The sequence below is a fragment of the Culicoides brevitarsis genome, chromosome 1 (assembly GCF_036172545.1).
Source record: "Culicoides brevitarsis isolate CSIRO-B50_1 chromosome 1, AGI_CSIRO_Cbre_v1, whole genome shotgun sequence".
Classification (NCBI taxonomy): Eukaryota; Metazoa; Arthropoda; class Insecta; order Diptera; family Ceratopogonidae; genus Culicoides; species Culicoides brevitarsis.
This window is the reverse complement of record NC_087085.1, coordinates 21636956-21653800: the sequence shown is the minus strand read 5'-3', so window position 1 is coordinate 21653800 and position 16845 is coordinate 21636956. Positions and strand designations below refer to the sequence as shown.

General features: G+C 31.3%; 4 protein-coding genes and 1 long non-coding RNA gene across 6 annotated transcripts; 3 read left to right on the top strand and 2 right to left on the bottom strand.

The window, feature by feature from the left end:
* The first annotated feature begins 593 nt into the window (after positions 1 to 593).
* Positions 594 to 8657, top strand: LOC134832740 (uncharacterized). Its single transcript, XM_063846874.1, has 3 exons — positions 594 to 658; positions 7379 to 7587; positions 8377 to 8657. The coding sequence occupies exons 2-3, from the start codon at positions 7401 to 7403 to the stop codon at positions 8607 to 8609; spliced, it is 420 nt and encodes a 139-aa protein (XP_063702944.1). The 5' UTR covers positions 594 to 658; positions 7379 to 7400; the 3' UTR covers positions 8610 to 8657.
* Positions 3138 to 5272, top strand: LOC134838146 (heat shock protein 68-like). Its single transcript, XM_063853616.1, has 2 exons — positions 3138 to 3294; positions 3363 to 5272. Exons 1-2 carry the CDS (start codon positions 3264 to 3266, stop codon positions 5147 to 5149), a joined length of 1818 nt encoding a protein of 605 aa, XP_063709686.1. The 5' UTR covers positions 3138 to 3263; the 3' UTR covers positions 5150 to 5272.
* Positions 8658 to 8733: 76 nt separating the features above from the next.
* LOC134832723 (dystrophin-1) lies at positions 8734 to 12629 on the bottom strand. 2 transcript variants are annotated; one of them, XM_063846863.1, is made up of 2 exons: positions 10745 to 12629; positions 8734 to 8875 (listed from the first exon to the last, which is right to left on the bottom strand). In XM_063846863.1, the coding sequence occupies exon 1, from the start codon at positions 12545 to 12547 to the stop codon at positions 10763 to 10765; it is 1785 nt and encodes a 594-aa protein (XP_063702933.1). In that variant the 5' UTR covers positions 12548 to 12629; the 3' UTR covers positions 8734 to 8875; positions 10745 to 10762. The 2 variants fall into 2 exon arrangements, with proteins under 2 accessions (XP_063702933.1, XP_063702924.1); XM_063846854.1 differs by having other exon boundaries at positions 10768 to 12629.
* A 656-nt stretch (positions 12630 to 13285) lies between these two features.
* Positions 13286 to 13854, bottom strand: LOC134827301 (uncharacterized). The gene is made up of 2 exons (XR_010161768.1): positions 13714 to 13854; positions 13286 to 13655 (listed from the first exon to the last, which is right to left on the bottom strand). It is a non-coding gene; the product is annotated as an uncharacterized LOC134827301 (long non-coding RNA).
* Positions 13855 to 13999: 145 nt separating this feature from the next.
* Positions 14000 to 16807, top strand: LOC134827101 (uncharacterized). Its single transcript, XM_063839645.1, has 3 exons — positions 14000 to 14168; positions 14227 to 15145; positions 16187 to 16807. The coding sequence occupies exons 1-3, from the start codon at positions 14073 to 14075 to the stop codon at positions 16531 to 16533; spliced, it is 1362 nt and encodes a 453-aa protein (XP_063695715.1). The 5' UTR covers positions 14000 to 14072; the 3' UTR covers positions 16534 to 16807.
* The last annotated feature ends 38 nt before the right edge of the window (positions 16808 to 16845 follow it).

Genomic DNA, 16845 nt, shown 5'->3' with positions numbered 1-16845 from the left:
ATTATACCACATACACAACAAGAGAGCACGTTTCCAAGAAAATATTCAGGAACCATCTGCAGTTCTGGATAATAAATTAAATAAATACTTACAACGAAAAAAAAAATCTCGAGCAAAAAATTTGATTTGATTTTTTTTTTCATGTACAAAATTGGATAGTTTTTCACAAAAAAAATCCTGTAAACAGATGTTAAATGAGTGAAGTGAATGATCAAGAAAACATATTTAAATCAGAACAAAGTTTCAAAGTGCACTTGACTATTGTTTCAATTTTTACCCAGAAACGAAAAAAAAATTGTATGAGAAATATGTTCAAAAGAAATAAATAAATGAACCTCATTTTGCGTGGAGATTGTTAAAAACTTTTTCATCATCATCATTACGGGCGTAATAATAAGAATACTAACAGTAACAATAATTTGAAGAAAGAGCGGAAAAATATTACATGTGTTGTATATAATAACACACGGCATACCAACAACAATAACAAAACACCGAGAGAGAGAAAAAAAGAAACTAATTAATATAATTTTTAGTTTCACATCAAAAGATTTGAATTTCTATTGTTAGTACAAAAAACCACTTTTCCGTGTCGGGAAAAAAATAATTTGTTGAAAAAATTGCACCATCTGTGGTACGTTGCCGGTCAATTTAAAAAGTAAGTATTTAATAACTTGATTTTAAATTATTTTTTTTTAGAAAAAAAGTAAAATATTTTTTTTTGTTTATAAAAGCAAAAATTGACTACACAAATTTAAAAAAATATAAATAATTCAATATATTTAAAAAAAAAATTTTTCAAAGAGACAATTTTTTTGTGAGAAATTTTTGATTTGATTTGTTGAATTGGTTAAATCAAATAAAAATCAACTTTGAAATATTTTTGATTAGTTTGCAGATAATTAAAAAAACATCCCAACAAAAATAGATCATTTTTTAAAATATTGATTATGTTTTTTATAGATTATGACGTGATAGTATGCAATGAATCTTACACGCCATACTTGAGATATTTTCTTAATTTTTAACAAAATTGACTACAAATTGTCTAATTTTTTCGGTTCTAAAACCATCTCTTAACTTAACTTGACGCTTTACGAAAAGTCTCACAAAGATTCGTGAAGCAGATTTTAAGTTATTTCGTTACAAAATGTATACTTATAAAATTTATCGAAGCTTTGTAACGCAATAACTCAATATTTGCTTCAGGAATCTTTTTGGGGTTTTTTGTAATATATCAAGCTAAGCTATAAGAAGGTTTTAGAACAGAAATATCACGATCATCAATGGAAAATTTTGATGAAAATAAAAAAAATCAAATATATCATGTGAGATTCATTGCATATCTCACCATATTTTATTCTATTGAGTTTCAAAATTGCGCTGTTTGCATAGTTTCGGGGTAGATTTTTGCTTTTTAAAGCAAACGAAGTTTTTGGGCTTCATTAGTTAGTTTTGTTGTAAATGCAGGTGTTTTCTAAATATACGGATTAGGTTCCGCCCTAGATAGAATTTCTCTTATAACTTGAATGGAATTCGACATCCGGGCATTTAACGAGAACATATGTAATTTTTTCGAAGATTATACCTGTCCCTTAAAAGATTCAAAGAGATAAAACAAAATATAATACATACTAGCACACTCCTACTCAGAATTGCTCGAAAATGTGTAACGGAACTTTTTTTTTGTAATTCGATGTTTTTCTTTTAAAGAGATGCAGGCAGACAAGATACTTAAAATGTATCTTCTTTCACAAAACGAAAAAAAGACACGGAAATGCCTGATAAAGTCAATAAAGTTCTACATAAAAACACATAGATTACTTGACCGCACACGTTAAAAGACATCAATGGAGACGCTGAACGACGACGACGACGACCGACCGACAGGAAAAGTATTATCTCTACAAGTTTTTTTTGTGTGTTGTTTATTATTATCATCATCGTCATTATTATTAGTCCACAGAACATTGCTTGTCACAGATTTATTCAAATTTTGCTTCTATTCGAAATCTAACGCACAAGAACATTAACATTAAATTCTAACACATGAAATAGGTGTACTCCAAGGTCACATGCATTTGATCATCACGAGCATGGCACGCATTGTTCGACGTTTTTATTTGTTTTTTTGAACAATTGATAATCAATGTGGCGCAGCGGTAACTTTTTTTTCTAAAAGCACGTAACTATCTATGAAATTACATATCAATTACATAAAAAATGTCATATTCAAACAACAGGAAATTTTAGCATCCGGACTACGATTGTTGTTAGTTCGTCGTTTTTTGAAGTACTTACGTTTGGGAAATTCTGTCTGTTTTTAATGAAATGTAATTAACTTAATTAATTTCCGATAGTTAAAAATGCTTTTGGGAAATGCCATTTGCTGGTCATTTTTTAATGAAAAAGTTGTCGTTGATTGGTTTCCGGTTTTAGAAAGACAAATTTTGGAGAAAGTAACGGGAGTTTTAGTTTTTGAACATTTTTGTGGCTTTAAAGAAATAAAGTTATTTAATGGTTTGCCTCGCAATTTTAATTGCCCTCTTTGAAAAAAAATTATTATTGAAAAAAATTAATAAAAATTAGTTAAAAATTAAAAAAAAATCAAAATTTTCGAAAACAGAAAAAAGTTGGATAAAAAATTCATTTTTGGTGAATAGTTCTAGAAAAATTACAAAATGTCATTTTTTAAATATTCTTCTAAAAATCAATATTTGATTTTTTATACAATTCGAGGTTAAACTAGCAAAGTTTTAACAAAAAAATTTATCAAAAACTTGAAAAAATAAAAAATTGAAGTAAAACACAAAAGAAAAGAATTGATTTCAAACATCAAAATATTTAAAAAAAAATGAATTGAATTAAAAAATTTGAAAACTTGAAGTGCACCAAAAATTAGGATTTTTTTTTTAATATTTTATTTTTGTTCTGTTTAATTTTAAAATTTGAACAACAAACTATTGGTTTTTACTTAAAATGGTCTAAAATCAATCAAAAAGCTTAGGATAAAATTAATTAAATCTATCCTAAGCCCCGTAGACCCCTAAATTTTTGACGCCATCACTGAATGACGCCTATCGACGTAGTTCAGTTTATCGAAAGCTAACTGTACCAACTACAAAAAAAGCGTAAACAATCAAGAAATTCCCAGCAATTTTCACGAAATTCTTCATGAAAACCTCACAAAATTCAAGAAATTTGCACGTAAAAAATTCGTAGCTAGTTGATTACGTCAAACATCGTGAAATTTTTATCAAATTATGAGTCATCCACCGATAGGAATCGATCTCGGTAAGATTTGAGTTGATTCGTTCAATGGCGTCACATCATCAAATTCTTCTCACAAAATTTAATTAAAGGAACAACGTACTCCGCAGCAGCTGTTTATCGCAACGGAAAGCCCGAAATGATCGTCAATGACCAAGGAAGTCGTTCGATGCCTTCGTGTGTTGCTTTCACACCCAATCGACGCTTCTTTGGCGAAGGTGCTGTCCGACAAGCGGCTTTGTTTCCCGAAAATTCAATCTATGGCATTAAACGTCTGATCGGTCGAAAATTTGATGACCCGGAGGTGCAAGAGAACATTAAAGCATTTCCGTTCAAAATTCTGAACAACAACGGCGAAATTGCGATTGAGGTCAACGATAAAGGAAAAATACTTTGCTTGTCAGTAGAGGAAATTTCCGCGATGATTCTCGAAAGCTTAAAAAAAATGGTCGAATTGGTTCTGGATATGCCAATAAAGGATGTCGTCATCACGTGCCCAGCAAATTTTGATAATGCACAACGCGAATCGACAATGGCAGCTGCCAAAATTGCCGGACTCAACGTTATTCGGATGATGAATGAACCCACCGCTGCCGCATTGTCCTACGGATGGAGTCTCGTGAATGTCGATTGCGAAACGGTTTTAGTGTTTGACTTTGGGGGCGGCACTTGTGACATTTCAATTTTAAAAATTCACAATAACGACTACAAAGTACTTGTGACGACGGGCGATGTCTATCTGGGAGGCGAGGATTTCGACAAACGAATGGTGGAGTACTTTGTAGCAGAATTCAAGCGCAAATACAGGAAAGATATCTCTGGAGACAAATCGTTGATGCGCAAATTGAAGATTCTGTGTGAGGCCGCGAAAAAACAGCTTTCTGTCGTTAAAAAGACCGAATTCACGCTTGAAGATGCCTTTTTGGTTGGCAAGATAAACCGATCAACTTTCGAAAAATTGAACATGGATTTGTTTGAAAGAGCAATCAAACTAGTGGACACAGCTTTAGAGGACGGAGGTCTCAAAAAAGAGAATATCGATGAAGTGGTTTTGGCTGGTGGCAGTTCCAAAATTCCAAAAATGCAAGAAATGATCAAGGAATATTTCGGTGGTCGCATGCTTTACACAAAAAACAATCCGGACGATGCGGTAGCCGAAGGAGCTGCCATTCAAGCTGCTTTGATTCAAAATATGGTTAGCGGAACACGAAAAGGGACGACAATTTCTGAGGTCTGTCCATTATCCATTGGTATTCGTACGTTTGGAGATCGATTTCTGACGTTCGTCGAACGAAATTCAGTTTATCCGATTAAAGCTGTTAACCTTGTACAAACAACAAAACCGAATCAAAAGGTAATGCATGTGGAAGTTTACGAAGGACAGCGGATCATCGCTTCTCAGAATCGACTTTTGGGTGCGCTCGATGTTTTGGATATTCCGCCCGGTGCACGCGGAGAGCAAACAATTTTGATAACATTCGATGTCGACGAGAATGGCATCACGAAAGTTACCGCACAAGTACAAAGCACTGGAAAAATATCGAATCTCACGATACTCAAAAAGGATCGTTTGGGAAAAGATGATGCCGATAAGGTCGTTTCAGAAGCGAAAAACTTCCATCTCGAAGATGAAGCGCACCGTAAAAAGTTTGAAAATCTCAAATTATTTCAAAATTTTTTATGGGACATGGAACGAAGCGTAAATTCATTGAGATCTGAAGACGTCAAACGTAAAGGAAAACAATTGATTGAAAGTACATTTGCTTGGCTTGACGACTGGACCGTATCTTCGCCGAAAACTGCAGAATTCGACAAGAAGAAAGAAGTCATTCAATATTTTTGGAATCAACACTCAGTAAAAAAGCAGCGTATTAATTGAATATTTTACTTTTCAAAAGTATTTTCTTTGACTATATTTTTTGTAAAAATTGTTTTACAACTAAATCCATTCATGTTCCTTATAATTAGTATTTTTTAAGACAAATATTTTCAAATACGTTTGACCAATAAAGTAAATGAAATTTTGTACTTCTTAAAAGAATTTACAAATTAATCTTATTTTACTGAATTTATTTGAAACTTTTAATCTCAAAATATTTTGCTCAAAATGTAAGAGAAAAATTATGGTCAAAATTTTTTATAAGCAACTTTGGGAGACAAAGAAAAAAAATTTACATTACAAAAATTATTAAAAATAGATTTTTTTTAATTCTTTAAAATTTTTTTTTAAATTATGAAAGTAGATCAACATTAATTTTTGATGACAGGCTTAATTTTTAAATAATTTTTTTTAGGTAATAATTTTTTTATTGGATTTTAAACTTTTAAAACTCAGACCTTCCAGACCTCATTTTTAATCTTCATTTAAAACGGCCTTAAAAATGAAATTTTTTAAAAATTTTTCTTAAAAATTCAAAACAGTATTGATAAAATTGTATTAAAGCAAAAATCATAAAATTTAAAAATTATTTAATTAATCCAATGATTTTTTTTTTAAATTTTTACGTTTTAAAAAAAATCTTAATTGCTTTCAATTAAAAATTAAAAATATTATTTTCGGTATTTTAGTAATTGTTTTTACAAAACAATGCCAAAATACTACAAAAATAATCATAATGTGTGCATTTTTCAATTTTTTTATTATTCATGTTGTCGTATAATAATATAATTTATTTTATTTTCAATCGAAAATTTTTTAACTAATTTTTTATAAATTTTTATATTAAAGAATTTTTAATAAAAAAGTCAAAAATCAATTCTTAGCGGCTTGATTTCGATTCGGTAAAAAAAATCCCTCAATTACCGAAAATGATAATTCATATTTTAGCACCTTTCATCAAGACAAGACCCGAAAAAAAGAACTAAATATTGATTGATAGAGTAATTTACGATCCTTAATTACATATAACAACGGCAACAATTCTTATTAATTCACTTTTAGTTATGATTAACCACAGAGAGACAGGACGTCCAAGTGTCGGTTGTAATAAAACAAAATTTCTAACCATCTAAGATTAATTGCTTCCGATTCCGAAGGAAGATACACCGTAAAGAAGAGACAAAAAAGCTTAGTTAAGTGACATGACAAACATTTTTTTTTGTTCTTGTTTCTTCAACGTAAATAATTTCCTCAAAATTATAGCATGCAGAGCAGATTTGATCGGTAGACAAGACAAGGGCAAATTAGAATCGAACAAAAAAAAAATATTTAAAAAGAAGAAATGTATCAAAAAAAAAAGGGAAATCGGTCACGCATGTATGTCTGGCGACAATCACTTAAAAAATTTTTTTTTTCGTCAGTCTTTCTTTATGTTATATTTTTTTTTTCGTTTCCATAAACATCCGAATGACTGTTTCTGTTGTCACCATAATTAATCAGTTTGATGATCAATATCCGGGTATTTTTTTGTTTATTTCAATTTTGTTTTTGACAAAGAAATGAGGCAAGCTGGTCTTTGTATGTCATCGCCTTGCCCTTAGATTAGAGGAAAACAGTCTCTTTTGCAATAAAAAAAACGATTTTGAACTGAGATTCTTTCAAGCATGTAACAATAGCTTGAGCAACGAGAAAACAAAAAAAATAAACTGGATGAAGAAAGCGTCGTCGTCGTCGGCGGATATTGTTGTAGGTCTTTTATGCAAAATATGTGAATAAAACAAATGAACGGACACGGTTGGCGCGCAGAAAGCTATTTAAGAAATGAGATAAACGAAGGAAGTTCTTCCTTTATTACTTTTGCTACTTATTACACAGTCATAAAATGTAGCACCATTTTAATCATCTTCATTGTTGTTGATGGCATTCAGCAAGTTGATGAGTATTTTTTTTTAAATACCGACAATTTTTTAATTGATCATGCATGATGTGCTTAATCGTATCTGCAAGTCTCGCAGGCAGACACAAGATAATAATAATAATAATTTTACACATACTTGAACTTGTCTTTATGCCGATGGTACGCAAAATAATTTATTAATACGAAACTCGTAAGGAATTGCATAATTGACCTAGAGAAAACCTGTTCTTCGGTCGTCGTGCAAGGTTTTCGAAGATCTGTTTCAAAGTAGTAAATTAATATATTTTTTTTTTGTTTTTCTCTATTTGCAGATAACTTAAGAAAAAAAAAATCATGGAAATCGAAAGAGGAATGCCAAAATGGACAAACAACAATCGAGTCCCACCATTGAATCTTAGCTCGGTGAGTGTCTGTCCGAGCGAGACGGAAAAACGGTGGAACACCGCCACACAGGTCAACATCGTCAAAAGGACAGAAAATAAGAAAACGTGGTACGGGATGGACGATGGGTTGCCAGTTGGTGAGTTTTTTTTCTTAAACTCGTTAAACTTTTAAAATTTGAGAAAATCGACAAAAATTTTGTTTTTTTTTTGTTTTGCTAAAAAATATTTTGTGTGTTATTTGGACATTTTACCACCTACGGTACTGAAATTTAAAAAAAAATGTATTAATTATTTAATGCTTAATATTGTTAAAAGTTTAACAAATAAATTAAATAAAAATTAATTAAATTAATTAATTAAATTAATTAAACTTAATTAATTAATTAAATTAATTTTTTAATAATTAATAAAAATTTAAAAAAATATGAAATCTAAGAGCAGTATTTTTTGAAAAAATCTAATTTTGTCAAAAATTTTCGTTTTATTTTAAAAATTTTAAAATATTTTTCCCAAAAATATTAAAATATTTTTCCCAAAAATTTTTTGAATGAATTTTAGTTTGAAATTTCATGAACGGTATTTATCAAGTGTATTTCATCAAAATTGACCGTTTTTGGTCTTTTTCTATATTTTTTCAAGAAATTTTCATATTTTTTTTTTAAATTTTTTCAATTTTCAACAATTTTTGTATTGAAAAACGAAATTTAACATGAATTTTCTTCTCTAAGAATATTTTCAAAAAAATAAATTTTCAAAACTTTTTGACAGTTTTGTCAAAAAAATTCTTTTTATTTTATTTTATTTCGAATTGCGGAAAATCATATTTTAGAAAAATAAATTTTATGGCATTTTTTAGTCGAATTTCTCAAAATTTTCGTAGTTAACTCCTATGAAAAAAAATTTTAACAATATTTTTCAATTCACAGATCCTCGTGACTGGACCAGAACGGACGTCTGGAAGTGGCTCACAACGATGGCACGAAACGAGGGATTAGACATCAGTAACGAGCTAGCAGACAAATTTCCCATGAATGGAAAAGCCTTGTGTCTAATGAGCTTAGAAATGTACCTAAATCGCGTTCCGATCGGCGGCAAAATGCTCTATCGTGATTTCCGTGTGAGGCTTGCACGAGCCATGGCTTTGTACAGTAACAATTAGTTAGGATTTATTTAGGGTGAATTTTTTTCGAGAAAAAAGAGAATGTTTAGGTTAACAGTATTTGTAAGCTTAGTAGTTATATTTATTTTATTATATCAATAAATTTTTACCAACATAAAAATATTTAAAAAAAACAATTTGATTTTATTAAAGCTTAAGAAATAATTGTGCGAGATTATTGGTGAAAGCTGGATGAACCATTTTTCTCATGATTCTTGTGTAAAAGCGTGATGGAAGCGTTTAATATATTTAGATTAATGAGAGATCTGTGTTTTCAATTAAAAATAATAAGTAAGGCAAGTACAGTTTAATAAAAAATGTTTCATATTTTTTTAGATTATTTAAAATTAAAAGGTAAGAACAACGTGAAATGCATATTTGTAAAAAAAAAATAAATTTCCAGTATTTTAAGTATTCAATATTAATCAAATCGAAAGAAACTTTAGAACTTTTTGTCAATTTTCTAATTAAAAATAAATTTTTGTATCCAGATTTTTCAACGAATTTCATAAATTTTAAAAATTTCAAATTAGGATCGAGGCACCGTCTACCGGGTGGCACCCCCTACCGTGATTTTCAACTTTGGTTTAAATTTTCTCGACTTTTTAAAACAAAAATTTAAAATGTTTTCATCGCAAAATACACTTTGAACCTTTCTAAATACGATACAATTATTGTTTTTGTGATACGTCAAATAAAACATAAAAATTTTTTACTTTTATTTTTGAAAGTCGAGAAAGTTTGATTTTCTTAATAAAATTCTCAAGCTACCGTGATTTTTCAAAAAATTTTCAATGATTAAAAAATTTTAATTTTTATTGACTTTCGAGCAAATCTTTGTATCAGATAGCTAAAAAAGCCTCTAAATTTTATTAATTAATAGGTCTGAGAGGTCAAATTATTGTGTAAACATACTTTTTTGTTAGAAAAATAAAATCACGGTAGAAGGATCCAATATTTCTGTATGGTTTCGTCTACCGTGATGAGTATTTTTGTTCGTGATTTTTTCATAAAATTGAAATTAAGAGGTTTTCTGATCAAAAATATTGCATAAAATGATGTTAATTAATCAAATAGCTAACAATTAGTTTAAAAGTTTTGAGATATGAGCCTCTTTTCTATGAAAATATCGAATTTTTAAAAAACTGATAATTTCCAAAATAAACGAGTTGGTACTTTGCACACATGTTTAATTATGCTAAATAGAGTACTTTGCAAAGTTACAGCCTTGTAGAATCATTTAATCGATAAAATTTGAAAAATCGGAAATATCAATTTTGTATTTCAAAACCAACGATTTTTCAACCTTATTTTTTTCAATGAAAAACCTATTAAATCATGAAAGTTCTATATGGACATGTTAGCTTTCTTCTTATATTTTATCATTATAGGCACTAAAAAGCGAAAAACAAACATTTTGAACTATTAATGGGGTGCTTTTAAAATCACGGTAGACGGAGACTCGATTCACGGTAGACGGACCTTTTCACGGTAGGAGGAGAAAATTCAAGTTTTTAGAAATTTTAGAATTTCTCTATGAATTTTAAACATAAATTCAATTTTTATGATTGAAAAACACGAATTAAGGAGTTCTTTTTTCATCACAGAAATCGGTTTGCAGATACCTTTACTTTAAGGCAAAAAAATTTATGTTCAAAAATAAAAAATCCTTAGCATCACGGTAGACGGTGCCTCTACCCTATTTTAGATTTTTTTTGAAAAAAATCTTAAAAGGGTAAAAGAAAAATTTAAATTTTAACTATTTTTGATGTTTTTTTATGTCAGGCACTCAAATTTTACAAAAACTTTTTAATAATTTTTTCAAGATTTTTAAAATTCGATTTCTTAACACCTAACATTTTATCATGAATTTTGTTTTTCTAGAATTGCTGAAGTTAAATACTGAATTTAATTTCACAAAAATTTTTAAAGCCAGGTATTCCACTCATCAAAAATTGTCTAAATTTTGAGTTTTTTTTTTGAGAAAAACTCTTTTTATAAAAATTTATGGGTCAATACTTTTTTAAAAAAAATTATCCGGAAAATTTCAGTCTTAATTTTTCCTTCATTCTTCATTCGAAAAAAAAAAATAGTTGGAATGAAATATGAAACATTTTTTTTAAAACTGCACTTGCCTAAACAATAAAAAAAATTTAACCATGTTTCTGACTCCGTCTTTCCTCTTCGTTCGCAATAATGTTATCGAGTTCATTTTCTAGCGTTTTTGTCTTTTCCGCGAGCAAAGCATTATCACTATACGAGTCATCCACAATTTCCTTGACTTGATACAACAGTTTCTTGAAATTCGTCATTTTTGTATCAGTTTTCGTCATTGTTGTCACAAAATTGTCGTCTTGCGTTACTTGCACCTCACTGCAATCCTTGTCGACCTGGAACCAATTACTGAGATCATTTATTGAAAGACTCTTATTTTCTTCGAGGAACGTTTTATTCAGCTCCGTTCCGCGAATACTGTTGAAAAGTGGTGCTGATGTGTTCAACAACGGCGGACGCTTTTTCACATTATGCGTCGTGGCTCTAAAAGGCGTACTCGAGAACGGAACTGACGATACTTGACCACATTCGCGCAAATCTTTAATGTGTTGTTCGAGTGTTTCGCAATGCGATTTCAGGAAATTCAGTTGCTCATCATTCAAATTTTGCTTGAACATGTTGAGATTGTTCGCAAGTGTTTCTTGCGTTTCTGTGAGAGCTTCTGCGATTTTTAGGATTTTTCCTGTGGCATTTATGGCGGCACTTCGGGAAAGGGTTCGTTGACCATCGGTCCAGCCATACCCTGAAATCATGGATTTATTGATTGTTCCACGTTTCATCGAGTGTGACGCGATTTTGACGACAGATTGATTCACTTCGCCATCATCTCCGGTCTCTTCGATGCGGATTTCCTGCTTTTCCATCGATTTGTTGTGCGACATTGAGCACATTTTCGAGAAAAACTTGCCAAAAGTGAAACAGGAGGTTCTCTCATCCGAACTGATTTCGTACATTTTATGAGATGTCGTGTGTTTCCCGTTGGAGAAGCCGGTACTGAAGCACGCCAGACACAACGACAGCTTCCGACACTGCTGACACTTGAATCGCAAGCCTTTAATGGGGTTCGCGTGACATCCAAAGCACTCTTTTTGATGCACCACAAACTGCGACTCGTGCAGTCGTTGAATTAGCGCCACAATATTCGAAAAAGACGCAAATTTACTCGTACTACTGGACCACAAATCGAAAAATTGGAGCTGCGTGAGTCCACAAAGGCCTGAAAGGTGCTCGTAGGACTCCCGGACCGTGTCTTCGATCCAATTCATGCCAAACTGACTGGCACTGGGGTCGATGTAGGCAAAAATCCGGGCAAAACAAACACTCATCGCTTCGAATTTGGCACGCGGCAGCAACTGGTTGTGATCGCACACCAAATCAAAATATTCGTACAATTTGGACTGGAAGCAGCTACTTTCGCAGAGCATCAACATCAATTGTTTAAAGTCCGAAACGGCGATGCTCGTTTTGTTTCGTTTCGCATCGAAAATGTTCCAAATGAGATTCAGCAACGAATATTTGCAGACTTCCAAGTTCTCTTCTTGCGGCAAGTAGCCGAGACGGTAGGCCGCATAGAAGATTTCCGAACAAACTTCCGTCGTTACTTTGGGAGTCATCACGGAGGAATTTATCATGCGGTGTCTGTCGAGGATTCCCAGCACAAGTTGGTATGGGATCCGGTTCGTTCTCAATAAATTATTTGTCAAATCGAATATTTTGCCGGCCACTCGGTATGTGAAATATTTTGTTTTTTCATGTTTCGCTTGAATTTCTGTGAATTTTTCCAGGAATTTTGGGTAGTCCAAGGACGAAGTACTTTCACCGCTGTTTTTGTCCTGTTTCATGAAATAAACGTAGCCTTTGGCGTCTTCTTGAACACTTTTCATCGTTTTTTGAGTTTTTTACTGATTTAACTTCAGTAGAATTTGATTTAATTCCGATTTAGTCCCGAAAAAAAACACACTGACCGTTGATATTTTGATCCAAGTTGAACAAGGGACTTGGATGGAATTTTAATATGCGACCCGATTCTCATCAAAGTTGAATCCGAGGCTTGGATGGGGGACTTGGATTGGAGACTTGGATCCGATCCATCCAACTTTGATGAAAATCGGGTCGCATACTAAAATCCATCCAAGTCTCCCATCCAAGCCTCCCATCCAACTTGTGACAAAATTGAGACGAATGAAAGTGATACTGTTATACATTGGTATACGTGAGGCTGGTGACGAATTGCGCGCGAAATCCATCGTGACTGAGTGAGACGATGTGAGTCGGCTGAAATTGAACTGTTATACATCTGTCAGGTAAGTATACCAGTCTTCCATTGTTACCTGACAGCATATAACAGTTCAATTTCAGCCGACTCACTCAGTCACTATGGATTTCCTCATGCAATTCAGTCACGATCCTCAACTTTTAAAGTAATGTATTCGTGCGAATTTAAACGCGCGATCGGTGAGTTTTTTATTCGCCAGAAAACAGTACTCTACAGATTTGAGACGAATGAAAGTGATAAGAATGAATGGCGAACGACTGGTACTTTAAGATCTCCAAGGGTTTTTCCTTGAATTTCCCTAAATTTCCAAGGATTTTCCCTAAAATTTTAATTTTATAACACACAATAAAATTAATTGACACTTTAGTGCAAAATTTTTTCAAAATTTTACTTTAAAATTCTTAAATCTACAGGTGGATTAGCGACTTTTCAACAATCTTGGACTTTTTCGAAGTTTACTTTTTCTCTTCTTTGGCATCGGTGGACGTTTAGACTTTGGCTTCAGCAGAATGTGTTTCAGTATTAAATTATCAAAATCAATTTGGGAACTGTTTCCAGCAATTCCTCATCACAGATGGTTTCTTTGGCAGAATTTCCATTAAAATCCACAAAAATCACTTGAATATTCGACAAAATTTGGATGTTTTGCCTCTCATTTTGGGATATTTGCGGTATTTGGGTTGACAATTTCTCTTCAGATGTCCCGGGAATGCGATCTGGAGTAAAAAAAACAAATTTAATTCTCGAAAATTAAAAAAATTATCAAATTCTTACCCATTTCCATGGAAGTTTGAATGAAATTAGGTTAATTTAAAAGGTTTTTAATACTTTTAGCACTCAATAACTTTTAAAATTCTCTAAAAATGCGATAAAATAAAACTTTTTCTGGACAAAACTTTGTTTTGACTGCGGAATTTCAGCTGTTTTGGTAGAACTAATTTTTTTAACTCTTAAATTCTTATCGGGCATCATGTTTTTAGTACTATTCAAGTGTTCGAGTACTTGATCGGTAATGGGTTAAGCTACCATTGCAGATTTTGGTAGAGAAATCGTCATTTTATTTAGCACGTTTTGATCAAAACATCGTAATTTTGCTTGTTTCTCGTGTTTTATTGTAAATTTTGTCCAAAATAATGTCTTCAATCGGTCCTTTGGAGTCCGAACAGTTGTCTAATTTGATCTTAAAGTGGTATGAAGCCCAAAAAAATCAAAGTTCAACCAAAAATGAGGTAAAAATGCAAAAATTGTTCCCGCTTCTGTTTTAAATAAATTTTATTTTTAATTAAGGGCTCCGAAATTGATGTCATAAACCTCACGTGGATTCTAAAAGCGCTCGGATTTAAGCTGGATTTCATGGATTTTCTGCCAGAAACGATCAACGATAAATCCAAGGAGATCCACATCGAGTTAAAATGCAGCGTCTCTGGTTTGGTGGCTCGACTTAATTACAAATTGGAGTCCTGTGTTTGTCCCAAGAAGAAAGATGAGCAAACTTTTTGGGAAGTTCAAGGAATTGCGCCATCCGCAAAGGCTCAAGTCAAGCAAGAAAATACTTCGAGCAGTTTACTGCCGGAAATGTCCGAAAGTTGTTCCTTGGTGTCGAAAGCTATTTTGCAAAATTTGCTGAAATATTACAAGGATTGCGTTGAAGAAAGTGGTGGCAAAGTCGAGATATCCGAGGCGCAAAAAAAGATTAAAATTCCAGAAATTTTCGCTTCGAAGCAAACCAAGTCAGATGAAGCGTCCGTTTCGAAACCAGAAGTGCCACAACCTGAAATCGCGTCTCAAGTCCCGAATATGCCAGAAATAAATGTCGAGATAAAGGCTGAGGAACCTGCAATTACGGAAGAAATGCAAAATTCACCGTCAGAAAGTTTTATTTTGCCAATTTGTACAAACACCACGAACATTGTCACCTCGAGTCCAAATGAAAAATTCGAGGATCACAGCAGTCGCGATGCCAACGTTGTGCAAGCTCTTAATGAAGCACGTTCAAAAATTAATCAGGCTTTGCTTTATATGAAACTGAATGTCACGCAAGATCTTTCGATGGCTTCGAACAGTATTTTGATGACCACGCCGAAGGTTAAGGGGAACGGGTATGCCATGGGAACTCCAGGTTCAATGAAACGAAGTGCTACGGCAAATGAAATTACTCAGCATAGAGCTGCAGCGCAAAAGGCAAAGCAAGCATCAACAATTTCACGTAAGTTTTTATTTATTTTTTAAAGTTTTTTTATATTTTTTTTTAAATAAATTTATTTAAATAAATTTTTTAAATGTTTTTGCCCCATGCTCTAGTAAAAAATTTCATCAAAATTGACCATTTTTTGATCTTTTCTGTATTTTTTAAAGAAGTTCTCAAAAAATTTTTAAAATATTTTCAATTTTCAAGAATTTTTGTATTGATAAATGAAATTTAACATCAATTTTCTTCTCTAAAAATATTTTCAAAAAAATTGCTTTTCAAAATTTTTTGAGAGTTATTTTCACGAAATTTTTTTGTTTAAATTTTTAACTTAAAATTGTTTGAGATTAATTTAAAATTTCAATATAGATACCAAAAAATCAACTAAAATATTCATTTTTGACCAAAAATTGTTTAAATTTTTTCATCTTGTATGAAAAAGTATTTTAAAACTTTTTTTTTTATTTTAATTTATTTTGAAAAAAATCTTTTGGGACAAAAACATTGAAAAAATTCGGAGCGGCCTTACCCAAAAAAGATAAGATGAAAATTATATCAATATTTTTGATGTGGAAATTTTTATAATTTTAAACTGATGTTAGAAAGTTTAGATCAAAATTCAAGTATAAAAAATATAAAAAATTTTCAAAAAATTTATAAAACTTCTTAAAAATAAAAAAAAATCTAAACTTATATTTTAGAATCCAAAAATCAATCAAGAAAGTTTATAAAACTGAAAATTTTAACCTTTAAAAAATAAATTTTAAAAATTTTATGAAAAAAAAATATTTTTAACAGAGTAGGTATTTAAAAAAAATATTTTTTAGTCATTTTTGACCAAATTTTGACCAAATAAATGGCCTATTTTTTATAAAATAATATTCTTAGGCGAATAAATTTAATATATCCATTGAAAAAAATATATTGAAAAAAATATTTTGAAAATGGAATTTTTAACTTTTTTGTCTCTTTGCATTTTTGTTCACAAAAATTTGAAAAATAAATTCCAAAAAGCCTTCATTTATTGAAATTATTATTAAAAAATACTTTTAATTTCAGGTCGCAGCAGTTTCGGCATCAAACAATCAACCGCAACCCCGCTAATGGGCACTTCAGCACTAAAACGCAGTAATTCCATGCGAAGTGATACTCCGCGTTTGCAAAAGATCTCTCAAAAAGTCGCCACTGGCATTCCCACCAAATCAACGTCCAGTTTGTCCATCAGCAACGCCAGCAGTTTGTCGACATCCAGCAGCTCTTTAAGCTCTGTCACTAGCAAGACATCGTCCACCACTAAAGAACCGTTCCTCAAACCGTTGCCGGGATCGAAAAAGAAAATTGTCCCAAAGGCACCTTCGTTGATCGAAAGATTTAAAATGCAAAATCCTGTCACACCGAAAAAGTAAAAGCTCATAAAAAAATTCATTTCGTTAGAGTCTACAACAATTTATTTATTTATTTTTTATTAAAAAAGATCTGAATTTTTCGCCTCTGTCTAATAGATAATAGGTATTTTTTTTGTAATAATAGTACTTAGAACCTATAAGATTTAACCATTTTCGGAGTTTAATATTTACAGTACAAAAATTAACATCAATTCGGTTTTTAAATATTTTTTTGTTTTGTTTTTAAAAAGGAATTGCTTCGAACATTTTTTATACATGTATTTTTGTTGGCAATTGGAATTTATTAATTACGTTCGCTAAATAAAAAATAAA

Excerpts from the sequence above, each read along its gene's own strand:
- LOC134838146 (XM_063853616.1), top strand. The coding sequence starts at position 3,264 with ATGAGTCATCCACCGATAGGAATCGATCTCG. Across the intron at positions 3,295-3,362 it reads ACCGATAGGAATCGATCTCG|GAACAACGTACTCCGCAGCA; the intron begins GTAAGATTTGAG and ends ATTTAATTAAAG.
- LOC134832740 (XM_063846874.1), top strand. The coding sequence starts at position 7,401 with ATGGAAATCGAAAGAGGAATGCCAAAATGGACAAACAACAATCGAGTC. Across the intron at positions 7,588-8,376 it reads GGACGATGGGTTGCCAGTTG|ATCCTCGTGACTGGACCAGA; the intron begins GTGAGTTTTTTT and ends TTCAATTCACAG.
- LOC134832723 (XM_063846854.1), bottom strand. The coding sequence starts at position 12,547 with ATGAAAAGTGTTCAAGAAGACGCCAAAGGCTACGTTTATTTCATGAAA.
- LOC134827101 (XM_063839645.1), top strand. The coding sequence starts at position 14,073 with ATGTCTTCAATCGGTCCTTTGGAGTCCGAACAGTTGTCTAATTTGATC. Across the intron at positions 14,169-14,226 it reads AAAGTTCAACCAAAAATGAG|GGCTCCGAAATTGATGTCAT; the intron begins GTAAAAATGCAA and ends TTTTTAATTAAG. Across the intron at positions 15,146-16,186 it reads GCAAGCATCAACAATTTCAC|GTCGCAGCAGTTTCGGCATC; the intron begins GTAAGTTTTTAT and ends TTTTAATTTCAG.